At 29.8% G+C, this 19,281-nt stretch overlaps 1 protein-coding gene across 3 annotated transcripts in view; it reads right to left on the bottom strand.

Annotated features, from left to right (window-relative positions):
* Window positions 1-19,055, bottom strand: part of LOC145319516 (neuropeptides capa receptor-like) — a 36,705-nt gene extending 17,650 nt beyond the window's left edge. For all 3 annotated transcript variants that reach the window (XM_080161693.1, XM_080161694.1, XM_080161695.1), the window contains exons 1-10: window positions 18,938-19,055; window positions 16,846-16,939; window positions 14,846-14,921; window positions 13,233-13,319; window positions 7,720-7,810; window positions 7,102-7,178; window positions 6,285-6,406; window positions 4,573-4,638; window positions 2,677-2,753; window positions 104-231 (exon numbers count right to left, since the gene is read on the bottom strand). In XM_080161693.1, coding sequence (XP_080017819.1) covers window positions 104-231; window positions 2,677-2,753; window positions 4,573-4,638; window positions 6,285-6,406; window positions 7,102-7,178; window positions 7,720-7,810; window positions 13,233-13,319; window positions 14,846-14,921; window positions 16,846-16,911 — 790 coding nt within the window. In that variant the 5' untranslated portion in view covers window positions 16,912-16,939; window positions 18,938-19,055. The remainder of the gene's footprint in view (window positions 1-103; window positions 232-2,676; window positions 2,754-4,572; window positions 4,639-6,284; window positions 6,407-7,101; window positions 7,179-7,719; window positions 7,811-13,232; window positions 13,320-14,845; window positions 14,922-16,845; window positions 16,940-18,937) is intronic.
* Window positions 19,056-19,281: the final 226 nt, after the last annotated feature.

Raw genomic sequence — 19,281 nt, 5'->3', positions numbered from 1 at the left:
TAATTTATTTTAAAAAGTGGGGAGGAGTTTTTTATCTTTCATTTACCTATCAAAGTAAAATATAAACATACACAAATATATATACAAATGAATAATTCCTTACCTAACATTTTAAGTACCAGGTATTTATGTTTAGCTCCATGTACACCAGAATCGGCGGTATTGCAGCCTCCGCCGCCTCCTCCGTTACTGGCGGAGGGCATGTCTGACCGCCGTAAGATTATACCCATCCTAAATAGTATAGATAGATGGATTGATAGTACGATTTATATTGAAATAAAAATAGATAGATAGATAAATTATAATTACAGACAGGTAGATATATAGACATATTACTTTAATACTTAAGATTTGTAGATAGCCAGACCTAAAACCCTCTTCCCACCATGTTTAAAAAAGAACTAGTTCTAGCCATTGTGGGCTCTTTTAACATCTGCTTAGCCTTACCTGAAATAGCAATGAAAAAACATAATTTTTGTTTTACCTGCAATATGTGAACACTCGCAAAAATATGTATTATATCTCAATCAGTCGAATGCAATAAATTTCCTTTTAAGGATTTAGTGTGAATTTTCAAAATTCTCCAATTTTTGCAAATCCTTATTTAAGCTCATTCACGCGTTTTCCCCCTTTTTTTTGTCTGTTTGTCTAATATATATAAAAAAATATTTTATACTCTAGTATCTGGATGTGTAAATGTATGTTTTTTATTGCAATTAGAAAGAGATTGTTTCAAAACAATGTGAGGTACTATAATGTAAAATAGATAATGTATTTACATCCTTTACATATCTATCTATCTTTCTATTATATATCAGGGTATACACAGATTTTAAATTAAGTAATTCTATTTGTAGTAATATTTGATTGGAGGCTAGTTTTTCTTTTTGATTTTGTAGGAAGATCTTCTATATCTACCTTTATTTGCAAGAATGTGTTCACATCATGATATTATATAACGAGATTAAGGATTAAGGACAGTAGAACTCTGAAGGATTCAAAAGATCTGTTTATGTCTGAGGTACAATAAACCTTAGAAAATATATACTGCTACTAAAATTATTAAATATGTTTTTTTCGAGATTAAAGGTAAAGCATTTTTACCATCAAAAAGTAAAAAAATCTATAAACCTTTTATCTTATTTAATCCAAATTTAAGATTTAAACTGAAACGTAAATAAATCAAAATAAGTCAAAGCAAAAATACAGAATGAGTTTTATTACTGGCTGACAAACAATTTTGTTCTTGTAAAAGATTTCAAGATTTGAATAGTTTTTCATATAAAATATGCTTCATTTTCCCTTTTCAATGAAATTTATTTCAGTGTAGTATATAAAAATAAAGGGGTCGCCCAGAGTTTTAAAAGTATTAGACACTAGTTCAAGCAGTATTTACATTAGGTTAGGATATTATTAACCTTAAGTTAGGATATATTATTAACCGTAAGTTAGGATATATTATTAATCTTAAGTTAGGACATATTATTAATCTTAAGTTAGGATATATTATTAACCTTAAGTTAGGATATATTATTAACCTTAAGTTAGGATATATTATTAACCTTAAGTTAGGATATATTATTAACCTTAAATTAGGATATATTATTAATCTTAAGTTAGGATATATTATTAATCTTAAGTTAGGATATATTATTATCCTTAAGTTAGGATATATTATTAACCTTAAGTTAGGATATATTATTAACCTTAAGTTAGGATATATTATAAACCTTAAGACAGGTTCCTTCTGCAAGAGTAATAGGAAAAAGTACACTCCCCTCTCACAAATTTTGAATATATTTTAATGATAAAGTGGAAATGAGGGAAGGGGGGCTAGAGGCACTTTGTGGAAAAAAAACCGAAGACAGACATATTTTTCTTATAAACTATCCACCTGTCCCTTGTCCCCTGAATGTCTTCGAAATTTGAAATTTTGCATGAATAGTGAAGAGTCGAGATTAACATGATTTTGCACCCCCCCCCCCCCCCCCCTCCCCAATATATAAATGTGGTAATTTTGGTAGAATCCCTAAAATCTAATAGTGGTTCAATAAATCCTTTTGTCATTTAAAAACAACTTAATTCTAGTACTAATCTTTTTTTAGCCGCAATTTTTTGTTTGTTTTATGGACTTAATTTTACCTATTTAAAAGTAATGTAAAAGTTCAAAAGAAAATGCAAATTTTTCAACATCTTTCATACATTAAAGAAAATCTTATTTTGAGGAAAAAAGATTGAAATTTGGTGAAAGATTCTTTCTCGCAGACAAAAGAAATACTCAGTAGAATGAAATGAATTACTAAGAAAAAATTAATTACACGAAAGTATTTTCTATTGGATTTAGATATATAGATAAATTGATAGATAGATAGATAGATATATAGATAGATAGATAGATAGATAGATAGATAGATAGATAGATAGATAGATAAATAGATAGATAGATAGATAGATAGATAGATAGATAGATAGATAGATAGATAGATAGATAGATAGATAGATAGATAGATAGATAGATAGATAGATAGATAGATAGATAGATAGATAGATAGATAGATAGATAGATAGATAGATAGATAGATAGATAGATAGATAGATAGATAGATAGATAGATAGATAGATAGATAGATAGATAGATAGATAGATAGATAGATAGATAGATAATAGAAATGTTACCTGGCATATAGATATAGAAGGATACACAATGGAAGAATAAAGAACATAATAGATGAGATCTGATATAAAGGATAACCCTGAAATATAAAAAAAGAATTGCTATAAATTACATCATTAAAATATTTAAGCTGGTTCCTTTTATCAAGTTCCTCTTGCTAAGAGCTTAAAGTTTGTTAGTTGAGTGTTAGCTACCCTGTTAAGGAGAACCCGATCGGTTCAGCGGTTAGCGAGATCCTTCGGTACAGACACACAAACAGACATCCTGTTACTTAAGTATAAGGATTATTGTCTGCATGTCAAAATGTCTTTATGTCAATATTTTATTACTTGAAGTAATAATCATTTTTTAAACATGAAAGAATCATCTGCTCATTTGAATTTGATATAATTCTATCCTAGGTTTGTTAATCTGTCTTTTAAGATCTTGCTGACTTGATTAGGTTCTTAATGTAGGTAGGATTTATTTAGTTCCTGTGCAGATTTTTAGTACTTTTTTCCCTTAAAATTTCATACTCGCAGCCGCTCGTTATTTCTATGGTAATGTGCCAATAAAACAACTCAATAGTTATCAACAAACGAAACACACTTGCCAAAATAATAACCAACAAGTTTTTAGTACAAAAAAATTTGGTTTAAATGATACCTTTTTCAAAAAAGATAACTTTGCAAATTCACTTTTTGATGCATAAAAATGTGCAAAATAATTGAGAAAAAAGTTAAAGGATGAAAACATTTTCCTTTGAAGTAAAAGTGTGTTGGAAGAGGGTATATCTTCAGAGATGGAGGAGTAATTAAGGTAAAAATAACTACACGTCTTACTTTCCTCAAATATATACTGCCCATCAAAGGCAATATTTGACAAATATAAATATGAGAAAAGAAAACTTTATTGCGAATTGACTTTTCTCTGCATCATATAATAAAATCATTCAAAGAGTAAATTTGCACTCCTGGCATCTAGTTTTGGAAAGGTTGAATAAAAACAGAAAGTTAGCTGTAATTACACTTAAATCTAAAAATAAAATAGCCAAAAAAAACATCCCAGGTCATATCTGATGCTCCTTTGAATTGGAGAACGCAATTGGGTTATGAAAATCTTAAACTACAGACATAAAAACTTATTACACTTTACATAAAAAGAATATATGTATGCATAATCCAGACAACTACCTGTCCTATTTCACAGTGACCCTTGTTATAGCAGGAACGTGTATTTTTTTAAAATGTGTGTTTTCTCACTGAGATAAAATAACAAAAAAATGCAAAAAAAAAGCTTTTTAAAGTGCCTATAAAAAATGACATCATACTGGCCTACCATTGGTCAAATAAAATGTATATTGGCCTGTCAGTATTATGTGTATTGGCCTATAATTAGTATTGTATGACGTCATTTCTTTATAGGCACTAAAAAGAGCTTCTTTAGGACTACATTAAACTAATTCCCTCTCTATTCTTTAACTTTATTATTCAGGGCGTAAGGTTTTTACTAGAAGCTTCTTTATGAAAGATTGTATAAACCTACCAAACCATTAAAGACAATTTACCTAACCAAGTTTTTAAGTGAGCATCTAGAGAATCCAGAGCATTATCCGCTTGTAATGGGATGCGATGCTCTAACACCCAAGAATAATAGGTTAAGTAACATCCAACTGACAACCAACCCTTTGATTGCACGACCTTTGCCTTAGAAGTCTGATAATGAGTGGCAATAATGTGGGCCAAGTCTTTCCCCCTACTTTAACTATTTATGCCGCGCACCAGTAGGAACTATTTTTAACATCTTCCGTTATAACACGGTTTCTGGCTGAGATTAGAACCTATCACCTTCCGGGTTACGTTTTCAGCCACATTCGTGGGTTTTTCAAAAGGCAGTAATTAAAAGTAGAATATATTTACCTCTGGTATATTTATTTCTAGTAGAGCACACATTGCTGATTCATTCAGGATCTTTGTACCTGTCTCCTAAACAGATAGATAGTAATCATAATAGGGAGAGATGGGTCATTGGCAGTAAATTATACTAAACACTAATTTATATATTCCAATTACATTACTTTGTATCCGTGGACAAAGGAATAAGAAATTAAAGACCAAGTCAGACTAAACTGGTAATTAACTAATTACAGATATTTGAAAATAAAGGACACAACTTTTATTTTATATCCAATAGTACCAAAACTATTTACGTAATATAAAGAACTAGTATAAAATTAAAACATAATATACATACTAATTGCATTTTGTAAGGTAATAGGACAATAGTTTATACATTACTATTTCTAATAACTAAGATAAAATGTATTATCGCTTATTTTTTTCAAATAATCAGAAATTGTTTTCCATGCTTCATATCCCCTAGAAAAAAACCAGTTCTGGCCCTGTGCCATGCTAAAATCACTTTAATTGCATCGTAAAATTTACAATATTACACGAAAAATAAAATAAAAGCCATAGCATTAATTTTCGTTTTATTTAAACTTTTGCCTTTCAGGACCAACACATCAGAATGGATTCAATAATCTTTATTTTCCTGTCAGAAGATAACTGTCTGTAATACGATGAGATAAAATTACATCACATCAATTATGCAAAGACAAATATTTTTTTGTTTAAACATAAAGTTCTTAATTTATTACAAGACCAATAAACTTCTACAGTGACTTTTTATCCTATCAAAAAAAAAAAAAAAATAGACAAGCTAAGCTCAAAAAAGCAAATTCCAGTGAACTGAAAAATCAAATTTGTAGCTTTATCATTATTTAAAACTTAAAATTAATTAAAATGGATTTATGTTTTAAAAGGTTGTGATAAGAAAAAATAATATATAAATGTTATTGCAAGTGTAATACCATATAATAGGCAGCAATGAATAGATGATTTAATGCCATGTAAAATTTACTATCAAACAATCCATGACAAAAATAACACTTAATTTATTTCAGTGTTTTGATGTAACATTTTCTATCAATCAATCAATATCACACAAATATAAACTTACCAACTGTCTATCTTAATAATTGATTTGAGTAAAGTATGCATAAGGATGTGTGTTCAATGCCTTGTAAATTTTTTTTTATAAATCAATCGATAACAAAAATAACTCACAAGCTGTCGATCTACATAATTGATTTAAGTAAATTAAGCATATGAACAGGCAGCCATGAATTGGTGGTCTAATGCCACGTAAAATTTTCTATCAATCTATTTTATCAATCAATCAATAACAAAAACAACTCACCAGCTGTCGATCTACATAATTGATTTGAGTAAATTAAGCATATGGACAGGCATCCATGAACTGGTGGTCTACTGCCACGTAACATTTTCTATCAATCAATTAATAACATTGTAACTAACTAGCTATCAATCCAATTTATCAATCATAAATAACAAAAATAACTTACTAGCTGTCGATCTACATAATTGATAAGAGTAAAGTAAGCATATGGATATCTATCAATCAATCAATAACAAAAATAACTCACCAGGCAGCCATAAATGACACAAACCAGATGTCACATAACATTTTCTATCAATCAATCAATAACATCGTAAATAGCTAGCTATCAATCCATTTTATCAATCAATCAATAACACAGATAACTTACCAGCTGTCGATCTACATAATTGATTTGAGTAAAGTAAGCATATGGACAGGCAGCCATGAATGACACAAACCAGATGCCAGTGATGATTTTTACTGCTCTGCCAAAACCAGACAACGCGTACTATCAGATAAAACAGTTTTTTCCACAAAAAATTCTGATTAAAAAGCTATTAAGTTTTATTGCAGGTTTATGGTTAGGGTGATGGTAAAACGTTCATTTACGTGTAGTAAGGATACCTTGCATTAGATGATATTAAAAAATTATTCCAATATTTACTTTAATAATTAAAAATAAATATACTTTTTAATGAAAACATACGATTAAAATATTTCCTTTAAATTTTTTTTACTTTTAATTGGATTTTTATAAAACGGGAAAATATGACATGTGCTAAAAAATAACGTGAACTTTAAACGTAGCGAAGCTACTCTGTACAATTTTGTAATGTTCAGTAAATAATGAAACAAAAACTTTCATCCAAAATTTTCATTGCATATGAGCGTTTTGATATAAGGTTTTAAAGTTTTGTATGTTCTGATTATTTCTTTGCCATTAACAAAAGCAAAAATGAAGTTACTTCCGAGCGAAAGCAAAAAAATACATCATTAATTAATTACAAGAGTAGATATAAAAGTTTACTTTTGTCTACTTCTAATGCCAAGATAAAAGATCCCATTGTGAAGAGACGAAAAACGATATAAAAGTGGAAATTTTAGGAATCAATTAGTTCTTTTTTTTAATTAACAAAACGGCATTATTATCCGGCAAAAAAAACGAGACTAATTTTGTAATTATTGAAAAAAAAATCTGTTTTCCTGGTAGAGCGGGTGACAAATAGCCAGATATCTTTCCATTGAGAATGCTACTATTGTCAACACAGAAGCATAGCTTGTCCTATATATACATAGATACATAGTTAGATTAAGAAAGGGGTAGTTAGATGGATCGATTGATAGTGAGATGAATTGAAAAGTAGTTAGATTAATAGATTGTTAATTAGATGGATAGAAAAATATTAGTTTTTTTCTAAATAAATGGATAATTAGATTCAAAGTTATAGAGCTAGTTTGATGAAGAGATAGATAGATAGACAGGTAGATAGTTGAATTTGAATATGTGGAAGGTGGAAAGACGGATAGATCTTAAGGAAGACGTAAAACAATATGTAGTTTGACGAGTAGATAAATGCATTAATCCCATTATAGAAAGTATTAAGATTTTTGTCTATAGCTAAATTGATATGGTTCTTCTTTACAGTGAAGCTTCTTTTGGGGGGAAGTGTATGTCAACCCTCCCAAGAGAAATCGCACCTTGTAAAAATTACCTCATTTTTTTACTTTTTCTTTTTAAAACTCAGATAAAAAAGAAAAAGTTAAAATAAAATAAATAAATAAATCTGAGAATTTGTATAGTTGTTTTGCCACTAAAAACTTACATTTCTGATATCAAAGCTCTAACTTTACATAATTGTTCTCCAAACATCCATGGGTATTGTTGCCAGTATGTTACAAGCTCATTTGGTAAACCTAGATAGAGATAAAGATGTGGAAATATTTATTGGAAATAAAATTCCAAAACAAAAAGACAATGACAATAAATTGTATGTAGTACAATGTATATCTATGATAAAACTTTTGAGATTAAATCATTGGTAAAAGTTTTACCAATAATTAATAAATTTGAACAAAGTCTTTAAGCTAATTGTGAGAACGTGTTTCAAAATTTGACGTCATACACTACAAATGACCAATGATAGGACTATACTGTACATTTAGATTGACAAATGGTAAAATTTTATATACTGACCATTAGTAATTTGTATTGCATGGCATCATTTTTTGTAGGTACTAATATAAGCTGCTTAATTCATAGTCAATTGTCCCCTCCCTCACTGAATTAATTAGATGAAGACATGTTTGTATTAAACGCTATTTTATAGTCTAACTAATATATTTGTAAAAAAATAAGTTAAAAATTAATTTTAACTTGTTGTAAAAAGAAACATCTTAGATTGACTAAACCAAAATTAGAATGATTTCTTATTACTTACTTTCAATTTAAATAGTTTATTAACTGTCAAACTATTTTTTTTAAAAGCCCATTAAATCCTATTTATAAACAACTTAAAATTTAATCGTTTGTAAAAACATATTAATTTAAAAAAAGATAGGTAATAGTTTTCCTAATCATCAAATTATGAGAAAATATTATGAGATTAAAGGTAGTTTTTTTTAGCCCCAAGGTGCCAAAGGCACCGGCTAAAAAAACTGGTTTTAATCTTATGATTGTACATTTCTATATTCGTAGAAAGCTGGATATAATACGATGCTAAACATAGTTTTTATCGTATGTATGAGAACCGGTTCCTATCCACCGGATTCGAATGAAAGGAGACGAGAAAGGATTTTATACATCTTTCACGCCAGGGGCGCGCAGAAGAGGGGTGTATCTAACACTTAAACAAAACTAAGAGAGTGAATACATCTACCTAGGTGTACATTACACTTCATTTGACAAATAGTCTACACCCCTTACCCTTCAACACCCTTGAAAAATTTAATCTAGTATAATTCACGGTAAATATGGCTGGCATAGACATTTTAAAAAGAGCTGCCAAACGGCTGACGTACATCGTTGAACCGCCTTAAGAATCCAATCAAATAATGTGTAATAGCCAATACTTAATAATCTCGCAACGCACTTTGAAAGTATGATGTTAAACTTAGTAAAATATAACAAAATGAATAAGACTATGGCACGATGAAGAACTTTGCTTTTTCTATCCTATTATATAAAGTAATAACTTTTTTGTTTTTAGCGAAGGATCTCGCTAACCGCTGAACCGATATGGTTCTCCTTTACAAGGTAGGTCTTAGGAAGGTTATAATTATTTTGAGAATGGGTACCACCACCCTCCCAAGAGAAATTGCCCCTAGAAAAAAATGACCCCTCCAAAATAATGTCTTCACTTTTCTTTTTAAAACTACAATTGAAAGTGGGAGCGACTTCCCCTCCCTCTATAGGCTCCTAGAGGCTTCTAGGGAGCGTAGCCGCTAGTTGGTTAAATAGTAATAAAAAGTTTTTTTTTTCTTGCAGCTAACCTTTCCCTGTCCGAAAACTTGAAGTTTATAGCAACTAAATAAAATAAGAGAATCCGTAAGAAAAGAGCTAATGAACTTTGTCAAGTATACGTACTTTTTTACATTAATTAGAACGCCTTTGAAAATTTTTTTCTTCATATTTGATTTACAAAACTTATAAAAACAGAAGAAAAAAATATTATTTAGGGTACGTGTGACGGAAATTTATTTTTCACTTTTCATTCCAAAAAAAATATTGAAATAGATAACATTTCATTGTGCAATTTTTTTTTAATTTAAATAAAGAATCTTTTGATTTATTGAATGAATGTCCATGTGATTTTTTCCACTTAATGAATGTGTATGTGTGTTAGTACTGAGGTCTGTTGAATAATGATTGTATATGAGGAGAAAACTGTAAGGATATAAAAAACTGACGGACGGACAGAGAGACTTTATTAATAGAGTAGCAATGGGCGAATTTGATTTCCTTAAAAGCCTTTGTAAGGGGGTTTTATATTGGATTTTAGGATATCAGACAATGGCTGAATAAAATTGCTGGCAAAAAAGTTTGGACATTGCTTTAAAGTACTATCAAATCAAGATTTAACAAAAGAGTTTGAGCAAAATAATAGCACATCAAAATTTAATTTTGATCTAAATATCTATTAATTAAAAGTAAAGTTAAGTAGGACGAAAATTCACCTATTTATATAAACTAAATTAATGGATAGAATGTCTTTAAATCATTTATTAGGGTGGACAAATTACGTCAAAATATATTAAATATTATCATATGATTAACAATTTACCAGGATCTAAAGGGATAAGACAATGGCCGATAAATTGATGTACATCACCAATGATGACAAAATTATCCCTATTGTAGATTAACATTAGCGAGACTCTAAAAAGTGTCAAAAATTAGCCGTGTGACGTCAATAGATCCATCTCTTTTTAAGGGGTTTAATTTCCCAGTTCTCCTCTCATCTCTCCCTTTTATGACGTTACGCGGCTCATTTTTTTTAACACTTTGTAGAGTCTCAAAATAAATGGTGATTAACATTTGATCAGCCAATTGTCCCCACTCACTCTGGCAATTTACCTATGCATATTATTAAGAAGAAAGGTATATTTATGTGTATATATTTAGTAAGTTTTTTGTGAAGCTTTTGTGGTTTAAATGCAACACAAATATTTAAACTGAAATCCAGACAATAAAACATTCATAGTACACGAATTTGTATGATAATTGAAACTGTTTTAAAGCCAAGACATTCTGTTAATCTTGATATTTGTCATAATAGATTTTGAACATCTCTAGTATAGCATACATAAACAAGAAATAAACGAGAAAAAAAAATTTGAGCCACTGAACTAAAACAGACAACCTCTGTTTAGAATCTTGAATGTTAATTTAAAGTTTGTTAATTAATCCATGGTCTCATCTTGGTACTGTCACTTTTTCAGGGAAATAGTGAGAGGTCAATCAAATATAAATTAGCATTCATTTTCAAAATTAAGTACTAGTTGTAGATTGCCTTTCTATTACTTAGATCTTCATACAGAAATCTGTGCTTTATCAAAATACATTTCCCTATACCTGTAGACCTTGTATTTATATAATAAACTAAAAGTCTTTACGCCAACTTTTAGTTAAGGAAAAAACAATCTATACAATCTGAGTCCATATGTAACTTAAAATATTACATGTTAAGATACTTAACCTTCAAAATTAAAAACCAAAAAAGGATGCTTCTTATAGTGCCTATAAAAAGTCATACTGGTTTACCACTGGTTAACTAAAATGTATACTGGCCTGTCATTGGAAATGTATCCTGTTTTTTGGCCTTTCATTGGTCATTTGTATTGTTTTGCGTTATTTTTTTATAGTCACTAAACTTATATTCCCAAAAAAGAACCATTAGATAACTTCTTAATCAGTTGTTTGCCTACTTTGCTTTTGACAGAAACACAGACATCTAAGTACTTGCTGTACAATATATATGCAGCAAATATCTTTAGACATGATAAATTATATAATATTAGGGGGAGTGTCTAATGCTTAAAGAATACAACAGGCTGTCTTTTTATATATTCTTTTTCTTCAATCAAAAATATTTCTCCCAAATTGTCGATAAAAATAAAATTTTACTAAAACTTCTTATGCAATAAATTTATAGGAATTTCAAACTGAAGTTGTTAAACTTTAATATCTAACCTAAAGCCACATAATTTGATTTAATGACAATACCTACCATATCTTTGTTAATTTTTAGCATAATGTATCAAACTTAGTCTGTAGAGTACTTTCAATTTAAAAAATATAAACGTAATGGAATCTACCAAAATGTTAAACTTAAAACTAGACCATCTGAACACATATTATTCTCAACATTATTTTATTGTTCATTAGACAAATATATAGAAGCTAGGCTACAGAAATCAAAAGGCCTTCTTTTAGCCTTCATCCTGTAAAACAGTATATGTACAGTTATACTCATCTCAAATATAATTCCCGTCTGTCTCAACATAATACCATCTATTATACCTTAATCTAATAAATTAAGGACGAACAAGGATGACAACCTCCATAAAAGCGAAGCTCTGAAACGGTAGGACAAACGAACATTAACTCTTGTAGAGTATCAGAACTCATTAATCAGTATATAAAAGTATAAAAGTCGAAAAAGTTGTAAGTAAGTTTGTTAAAAATTAAATACAGGATAATGTTTAAGGACATACTTACATTTTTAGTACTTGGTTCTAGAGATGCTTCGCTTATAACATTGTACTTTGTTGTTCTAGAAATCAGTAATCCAAAAATCAGATCAATCGGATAATAATATCACATACAAATTTGTTGTTAAAAAAGGTTAAAATCTTCATGTTTAAAATGGACGTACGGACATTCCGGCATTGATTATAGAGTTGCTACGCTTTTTAAATTGTACCTAACTTCTATAGGAATCACTCTGACTCTGATACGACAACTGGTATTTATTACTCTTATTCTTGTATTTTTAACATGATACCCTAGTTTATACATGTATGGTAAGTGTATTATAGTCTTAACAACCACTCAGTTATACACACATACATATTGGAAGAATTATCTTTGTTACAAAGCACCCCAACCAAGTACACTTTTATAATGTTAATCTAATTTTCTCTGTTATTTTAGGTTGTTGTGGTAAGAACCTAATTGTATTGTAGAAAACTAAATTAAATACATATCAAATCACACCATGCTTAAAAGCAAAAAAAATGTTGATGGCATAATTGAACTACAATTGAAATTGGCGTAACCTATAAAGTAAGAGCCTTTTCCTTCTTAATTTTAAGTAGATACATAAAACAAGGATAAAACAAAAGTGAAGCTCTAAAATTAGACGGAACAAACAAGAATCAACAATTGTAAAGATAAAAAGTGTTGTAAATAGGACTTTTTAGAGTTGCTACCATACCTGACTGTTACAGGAATCATTATACCAAGTTTTAAATCGATAGAAAAACCATTACATGCCTAAATTAATTATGAGAAATCTGTTCAGGACAGACAGACCTACTCCAGGGAAAAGGGAATGTGATTCTGACAAACAATTCTAAAGGAAAATTTCCCCACAACCCCCTTCCCCTTTTTCTCCCCTTCTTACCCACCCCTGTTCAATTACAAGAAAAAAAATTTAAAAGGTTTCGTGATTTTTTGTAGAATCGATTGTTAGAATAGCTACCCCTGGACCTACTCTAATTTTAAAAATCTTAGCATAAAGATGAGGTAAAAACTTTGATAAGATCCCCCCCCCCCCATATCCAGCGGATATTAATCGGTTTTGAAGCCATACTGGAATAATATTTACAAGCTTACCTAACACAAGAATGACCAGATCCGAAATAGCCAGAGAGAAAAGATAATAATTTGTGGCGGTATGCAGACTCTTGTGTCTAATTATCACTGAAATAGATAAATGAATATTTAAATAGAAACAAGGATAACAACATCCATGAGAATACGGACATGGAAATTTAAAAAGGATTTGTTATGATCTATTATACAGGAGAAAATAATCATGAAACCTTTCCCACAGATTTATTCTAGTTTTTATCTATATTTTTAAAAGCGAAGCTTTTCTATAATTAGGGTAGGTCCGTCTATACGTCCGTCCGTCACGGATAGCTTTTTTCGTTTATTTAGACATGTTAGAATTGTCCTATCGATTTTAAACTTTGCAGGGTGATTCCTATAGTAGTTAGGTACAATTTAGAAAGCGTAGCAACTCTATAATCAATACCGAAATGTCCGTACGTCCATTTTAAACATGTAGATTTTTACCTTTATTAACAACAAATTTGTATGTGACCTAATTATCCGATTGGTCTGATTTTTGGTATACTGATTCCTGGGACAACAAAGTACAATATTATAAGCGAAGCAACTCTATAAACAAGTCCTAAAAATGTAAGTATGCCCATAATCATTATCCTGTATCAAGCAGTTTTTCAACAAATTTACTTACAATATTGCTTTGACTCTTATACATTCGCATTCTGATTATTCAGTTCTGACATTATACAAGTGTTAATGTCCGTTTGTCCTACTGTTTCAGAGCTTCGCTTTTATGGATGTTGTCATCCTTGTTTTATGAAGAAAGGCATCCAAAGTAAATTACTTACTGGATGCTCAGAACAGGAAAATTTAATTTGGTAATATTATCTACAGAAAAAAAAAACTTTGAAAATCGAACCAAAAACACCAAATATACAAGGAAATATGTGAAAACTATTATTTATTTGTAGTTCAAAACCTGTCTAAAGGCAGTCCGACCGAAATTGATGTTTTATACTTAATTATATTATCCATAAAAATCACATTTCTCCCAAAACGTTTCAGACAGATGGACATTTCTAAATATAGAATAGCTTCGCTACTAAAAAGTAAGTTTAACGCCAAATTTTGTACCCTTATATAAACGTTAAAGGTACAAATCAATAATTAAAAATATTTAATAATAATTTGAAAAGAAAGTAATTAGTTTGGTAAATACATCGAATGTTTCAGATCAATATTTTTGCAAACTTCTTATTTATAAAAGTACTTATAAATTTATAATATCTGTTTAAAAATATGTTTTAAAACTGTTTTATAGTATTCCTTATTTTGATTTTTTTTTGGCATATTTGGTTTTCTTTGAATACATCACCATAACTTTCTTTGATATAAAATGTAACATTGAGAAAGGTCAAAGGTCGTCAATAAAAACATTACAAAACTTTTTATTGATTGAAAATCATTGCTAAAATCTATTCATGTCTTATTTTTACTATAAAGATAAAACTATCTATATATCATTTTTTTTACCTATAAGAATCTACAATGTATCGGTTTAGTGGTTAGCGAGATCCTTCGGTACAGACAGATAGACAGAAAAACAAACAAACAGACATACATCCTGCTACTTTGTTATAAGGATATAAACTTACCTAAGCAAACACAGATATTTCCGAGTACCCCTGTCAGAAATATGGCAGAATAAATGGCTGTCATAGGCAGTAACACCTAAACATATGAATGATTTAAAAATAGCGTGGCCATTATTTTATATAGGCATGTTCGTTTGGATGTCAGTACGCCTTCGATCCAATCTGCAATATGTTGAATTTTATTATATCAGAAACAAAACTAGGAGCACTCTATGTTTGATTCATTTCATGACAATGCACGAAGATATTGCTATTTTTTTGTGAAGAAATATTTATATATAACCATAACCTGATGAAGTTTATTCTAATTACCGAAAATATTTGGTGCCTTATGTGTTGATTTTTCGTCCTTTTTGGAGAAACGGGATAGGTAGTTTAGCAATAATGAGGTTACTTATGTGTATTGCAGGTTTATATGTTTTAAACTAATAAGTACAATCAGATTCATGTCAATTTACTAAATGAATATTTATTTACAAATTAACCTACAAACATATCGTAATTGCATGCACTATTAAAAATATACAGAAAATAGGCTTCTTTAAACATTTAGAGTACAATAGACTAGAGTAATTCCATTTACAGCAGAGTGGACTATAAAACCTCCCCAGTAATCTATTTCTTTCCCTTACAGAAATAATTAAATCAATGGGACTCTCATGAAAAAAAAATAATCTAAACTAACCTAAGAAAGCTCAATAGATATTTTAATATAAAATGGGGCGTAGCCTTTTCCCTGAAATATCATTGCTACCCATGTAGATAATTATCCTTGTAAGAATATACATAACATATGCAATTTTTAAAAGCGAACCTTTTCTATAACTAGGGTCAGTCCGTCCGTCAGTCCGAGATAGAAAGCTTTTTTTCGTTAATTGAGGCATGTTAAATTTGTCCTATCGATTTCAAACTTTGAATAGTCAGTCCTGTAGTAGTTTGGTACGATTTAGAAAGCGTAGCAACTCTATAATCATTACCAGAATGTCCGTACGTCCGTTTTAAACATGTTGATTTTTTTACTTTTTTAACAACAAATTTTTAGGTGATTTAATTATCCGTTTGATCTGATTTTTGGTATATTTCCTGGGACAACAAAGTACAATATTATAAGCGAAGCAACTCTATAATCAAATCCTAAAAATGTAAGTATGTCCATAAACATTATCCTGTATCAAGCAGTTTTACAACAAATTTACTTTCAATTTTGCTTCGACTCTTATACTTTTATATTCTGATTATTCAGTTCTGACACTATACAAGTGTTAATGTCTGTTTGTCCTACCGTTTCAGTGCTTCGCTTTTATGGATGTTGTCATCCTTGTTTTTAGAAAAAGTGTTTGGTATACCAATATTATAGGGGATGTTGCTACAGACAACTATAAATCAAACCTGATAATTCTCCTAATATTTTCTCCAATATTTGTAAGTGGTTAACAAAAAAACAATATAATATTGTAGGGCTCGGCATTATCTTAATTTTTGGATGGTTAACTGCAGCTGTTTATTTTTAAGGGTGCAACTCAGCTTTGGATGAATTATTGAAAAAGTGACGACCTTTGATAAAGGACAAATTAGTGACAGCTGAGGCTAAATCAGTCACAACTACTACAAAAATGTTGCCCAGTTGCAATGAAGACGGCTGTATAATGTAATGATACAGCTGCCGCTGACCTTTGTAACAATGCAGTTTGTATAGATGAAAGGAGCAAGAAGATTAAAGAAAAAAGTAAATTAGAGAACACGTCGAGAGTAATCTAATATGGTACAGCATGAACCACTAATTTCTTTACTAAATCGTTTATAGCCTCTGCATGCATATTTTCATGCCAATCTTTTAATGGGAAAGAAATGACTTTTCCCATAACTTTAAACTGTGTATATTTTAAGTTTTTGGTTTTGTATGATTTTTGCAAGCTCCATTGCTAATTTAAATTCGAATATTAGACGATTATATAGTTTTAATAAATTCACAGTGATAAAGCGATAAAATAAATACTAACATGTAGCCCCATATGCTGCGGCCCCAGCACAAGTTCCAGGTACTGGGCATCCGTCAAGTTGTCCATCTTCCTGGCAAGCTACTTCTACAGGTATCTAGATAGATAGATAGTTAGATAAATAGATGGATAGATAGACCACGAGAAATCGCCCCTTGACAAAACTACCCCCCACATTTTTTCTTTATTTTTTTCTTTTTAAAACTAAAGTCAAAAGTTGGAGATCGAATAAAAAGTGCCCCTTGACGCCTTTAGGGTCGTAGCCGTAAGTATACATAGATAAAAATATATAGATTATTAAATATGAATATATACTTTAATATAATATGCATAAATTGAGAATTCTACCAGCAAAAAATTTCAAGCTACATTTGGTGGGTGTGAAAAGAAATATATTCTCATTTATAAGGCGGCAAATGACCAAAATAGATATTCTCTCCCACAAAGAAAGAATTACATTGTAAAAATAAAAATCCAAACAATGGGTTACAAAGAAAAATATTCCTAACAAGTAAAATAAAAAGAACTAAACAGACAGATAAATGATGTCATAAAAAGTCAGTAAAGACGAAGATTTATCGTCATAGAATTTAAGACTTTTAAAAAATTAAACGTTGTTTTTAAGTCAATGTTACAATAATTGGCATTTTCAATTTAAAATGGGAGTAACATAACATTGGTTGTGTAAAAAGGTAAGATGGGAGATAAATGAGTAGTTTGGATACTCAATAATCACGTACAATCATTCATAAATTTGGACACCTGCCATACTCGGCGATGGTAATGTAATAAAGAGTAGCACCTGTGATACATCGGATAAACAAGTACTTGAGCGTGGCGCTTGAGCTGGCCCTTTTGGCTAATATACAAAAGTGCCTAGTCCTACTCCATAGCTAACTAGGTCCAAACACTAAGAAACTTTGGCTACACACACACACACACAGAAACATAAAGTGCTTTACTGTCTTCTTTAAAAAAAAACTTTTCTCTTAATTTCTTTCTTAATCTAATGTACATGTGAATGATGAGAATGTAAAAAAGTCTTTTCCCCTTTCCCTAAGTTCCAGCAATTTTACCAATTTTTTTTCTTCAAACTTTAGTAATTCTACTAATATAGTTATTTCAATTTGGACAAAAAAGTTCTTTTGAAAACTTTGTACTTTTATGTAACAGTCCTGTTAAAGAGTTAAAAATAATTTTACAACTATTTTTACCAAGAAAAAAAAATAAAAACTTTGGAAAAATATTAAATGCTTTTAGCTCTAATGCTTACTTTCCAAAATCTAATTAAAAAAAACATGTACCTTTTCCATAGACGTCCAAGAGGGGGGGGGGGGGGGGTAAAGGGGTGATTAACCCCCCCCCCCCAAATATTTTGGATTTTCAATTTTTACCCCTCCCCCCAAATAAAAAAATGCCTCTATGAAATAAAGATTACCCCCCCCCCCCCAAAATAAAAAAGCTTGGACGCCCCTGACCTTTTCAACTCAATATAATATTTAGTTTTTGGGAAAAATATCAGTTTTTCTTCAAAATCATTTACTGATATCAATTTAATTTCTTGTAGTTTGATATATAACACAACTTTTCATAAACGATCCACAACACGTTCAAAAAAGAATACCAACATCCACAAAAGCAAAGCTACAACACTTTAGTTTTTGGGAAAAATATCAGTTTTTCTTCAAAATCATTTACTGATATCAATTTAATTTCTTGTAGTTTGATATATAACACAACTTTTCATAAACGATCCACAACACGTTAAAAAAAGAATACCAACATCCACAAAAGCAAAGCTACAACACTTTAGAGTGTTAGCACTTGGGAAACAACATATTAATCGGAACAAAACTTCTACCATGAATAATTTATTTTCGTTTCTATAACAAGATATTTGTATAACTTTGAAAGCTAAATAGTAATAAGTTTTTAAATCAAACATTACATTTACATTTTATTATAAAGATTTTTCCATAAGGCCTTATTTTCTCCAGATTAAAGAGACCATCAATCGACCAGACTTAAATAATGACATACTCATAAGTATAAAGAATGGCTATGCTGCTAAAAACTGTAAGAAAATAAATGATACCTCATAAATTGAATATGAAACGGAGCTTTCCTAGTATTCGTCACATAAATTTCCGAAAAATAAATAAAACTCATTTTCTGTCATTTTTTTCTCTTTTAACTCGTTCCTGTTTAACTCTGAAAGATAGATAGGCATAAGAGATGTTCCATCGCTTCTGCAAAGTGTCATAAGTCCAGAAATTCATATCAACTAAAAGACGAAATAAAAAATAAAGCGACGTTTCCTTTTCGTCTATGAACAAAAAACCTTAGAACGACGGGAAATCTGATTTTGATAATATCATTCACAAAAATGTTAAAAATCTAATTAAAAACACCTCAGTGATATGTGGAAATCAGTAAATA

This window comes from Acartia tonsa, chromosome 5 (genome assembly GCF_053477335.1).
Source record: "Acartia tonsa isolate MP-2025a chromosome 5, ASM5347733v1, whole genome shotgun sequence".
NCBI lineage: Eukaryota > Metazoa > Arthropoda > Copepoda > Calanoida > Acartiidae > Acartia > Acartia tonsa.
This window is presented reverse-complemented; position numbering and strand designations above follow the sequence as displayed.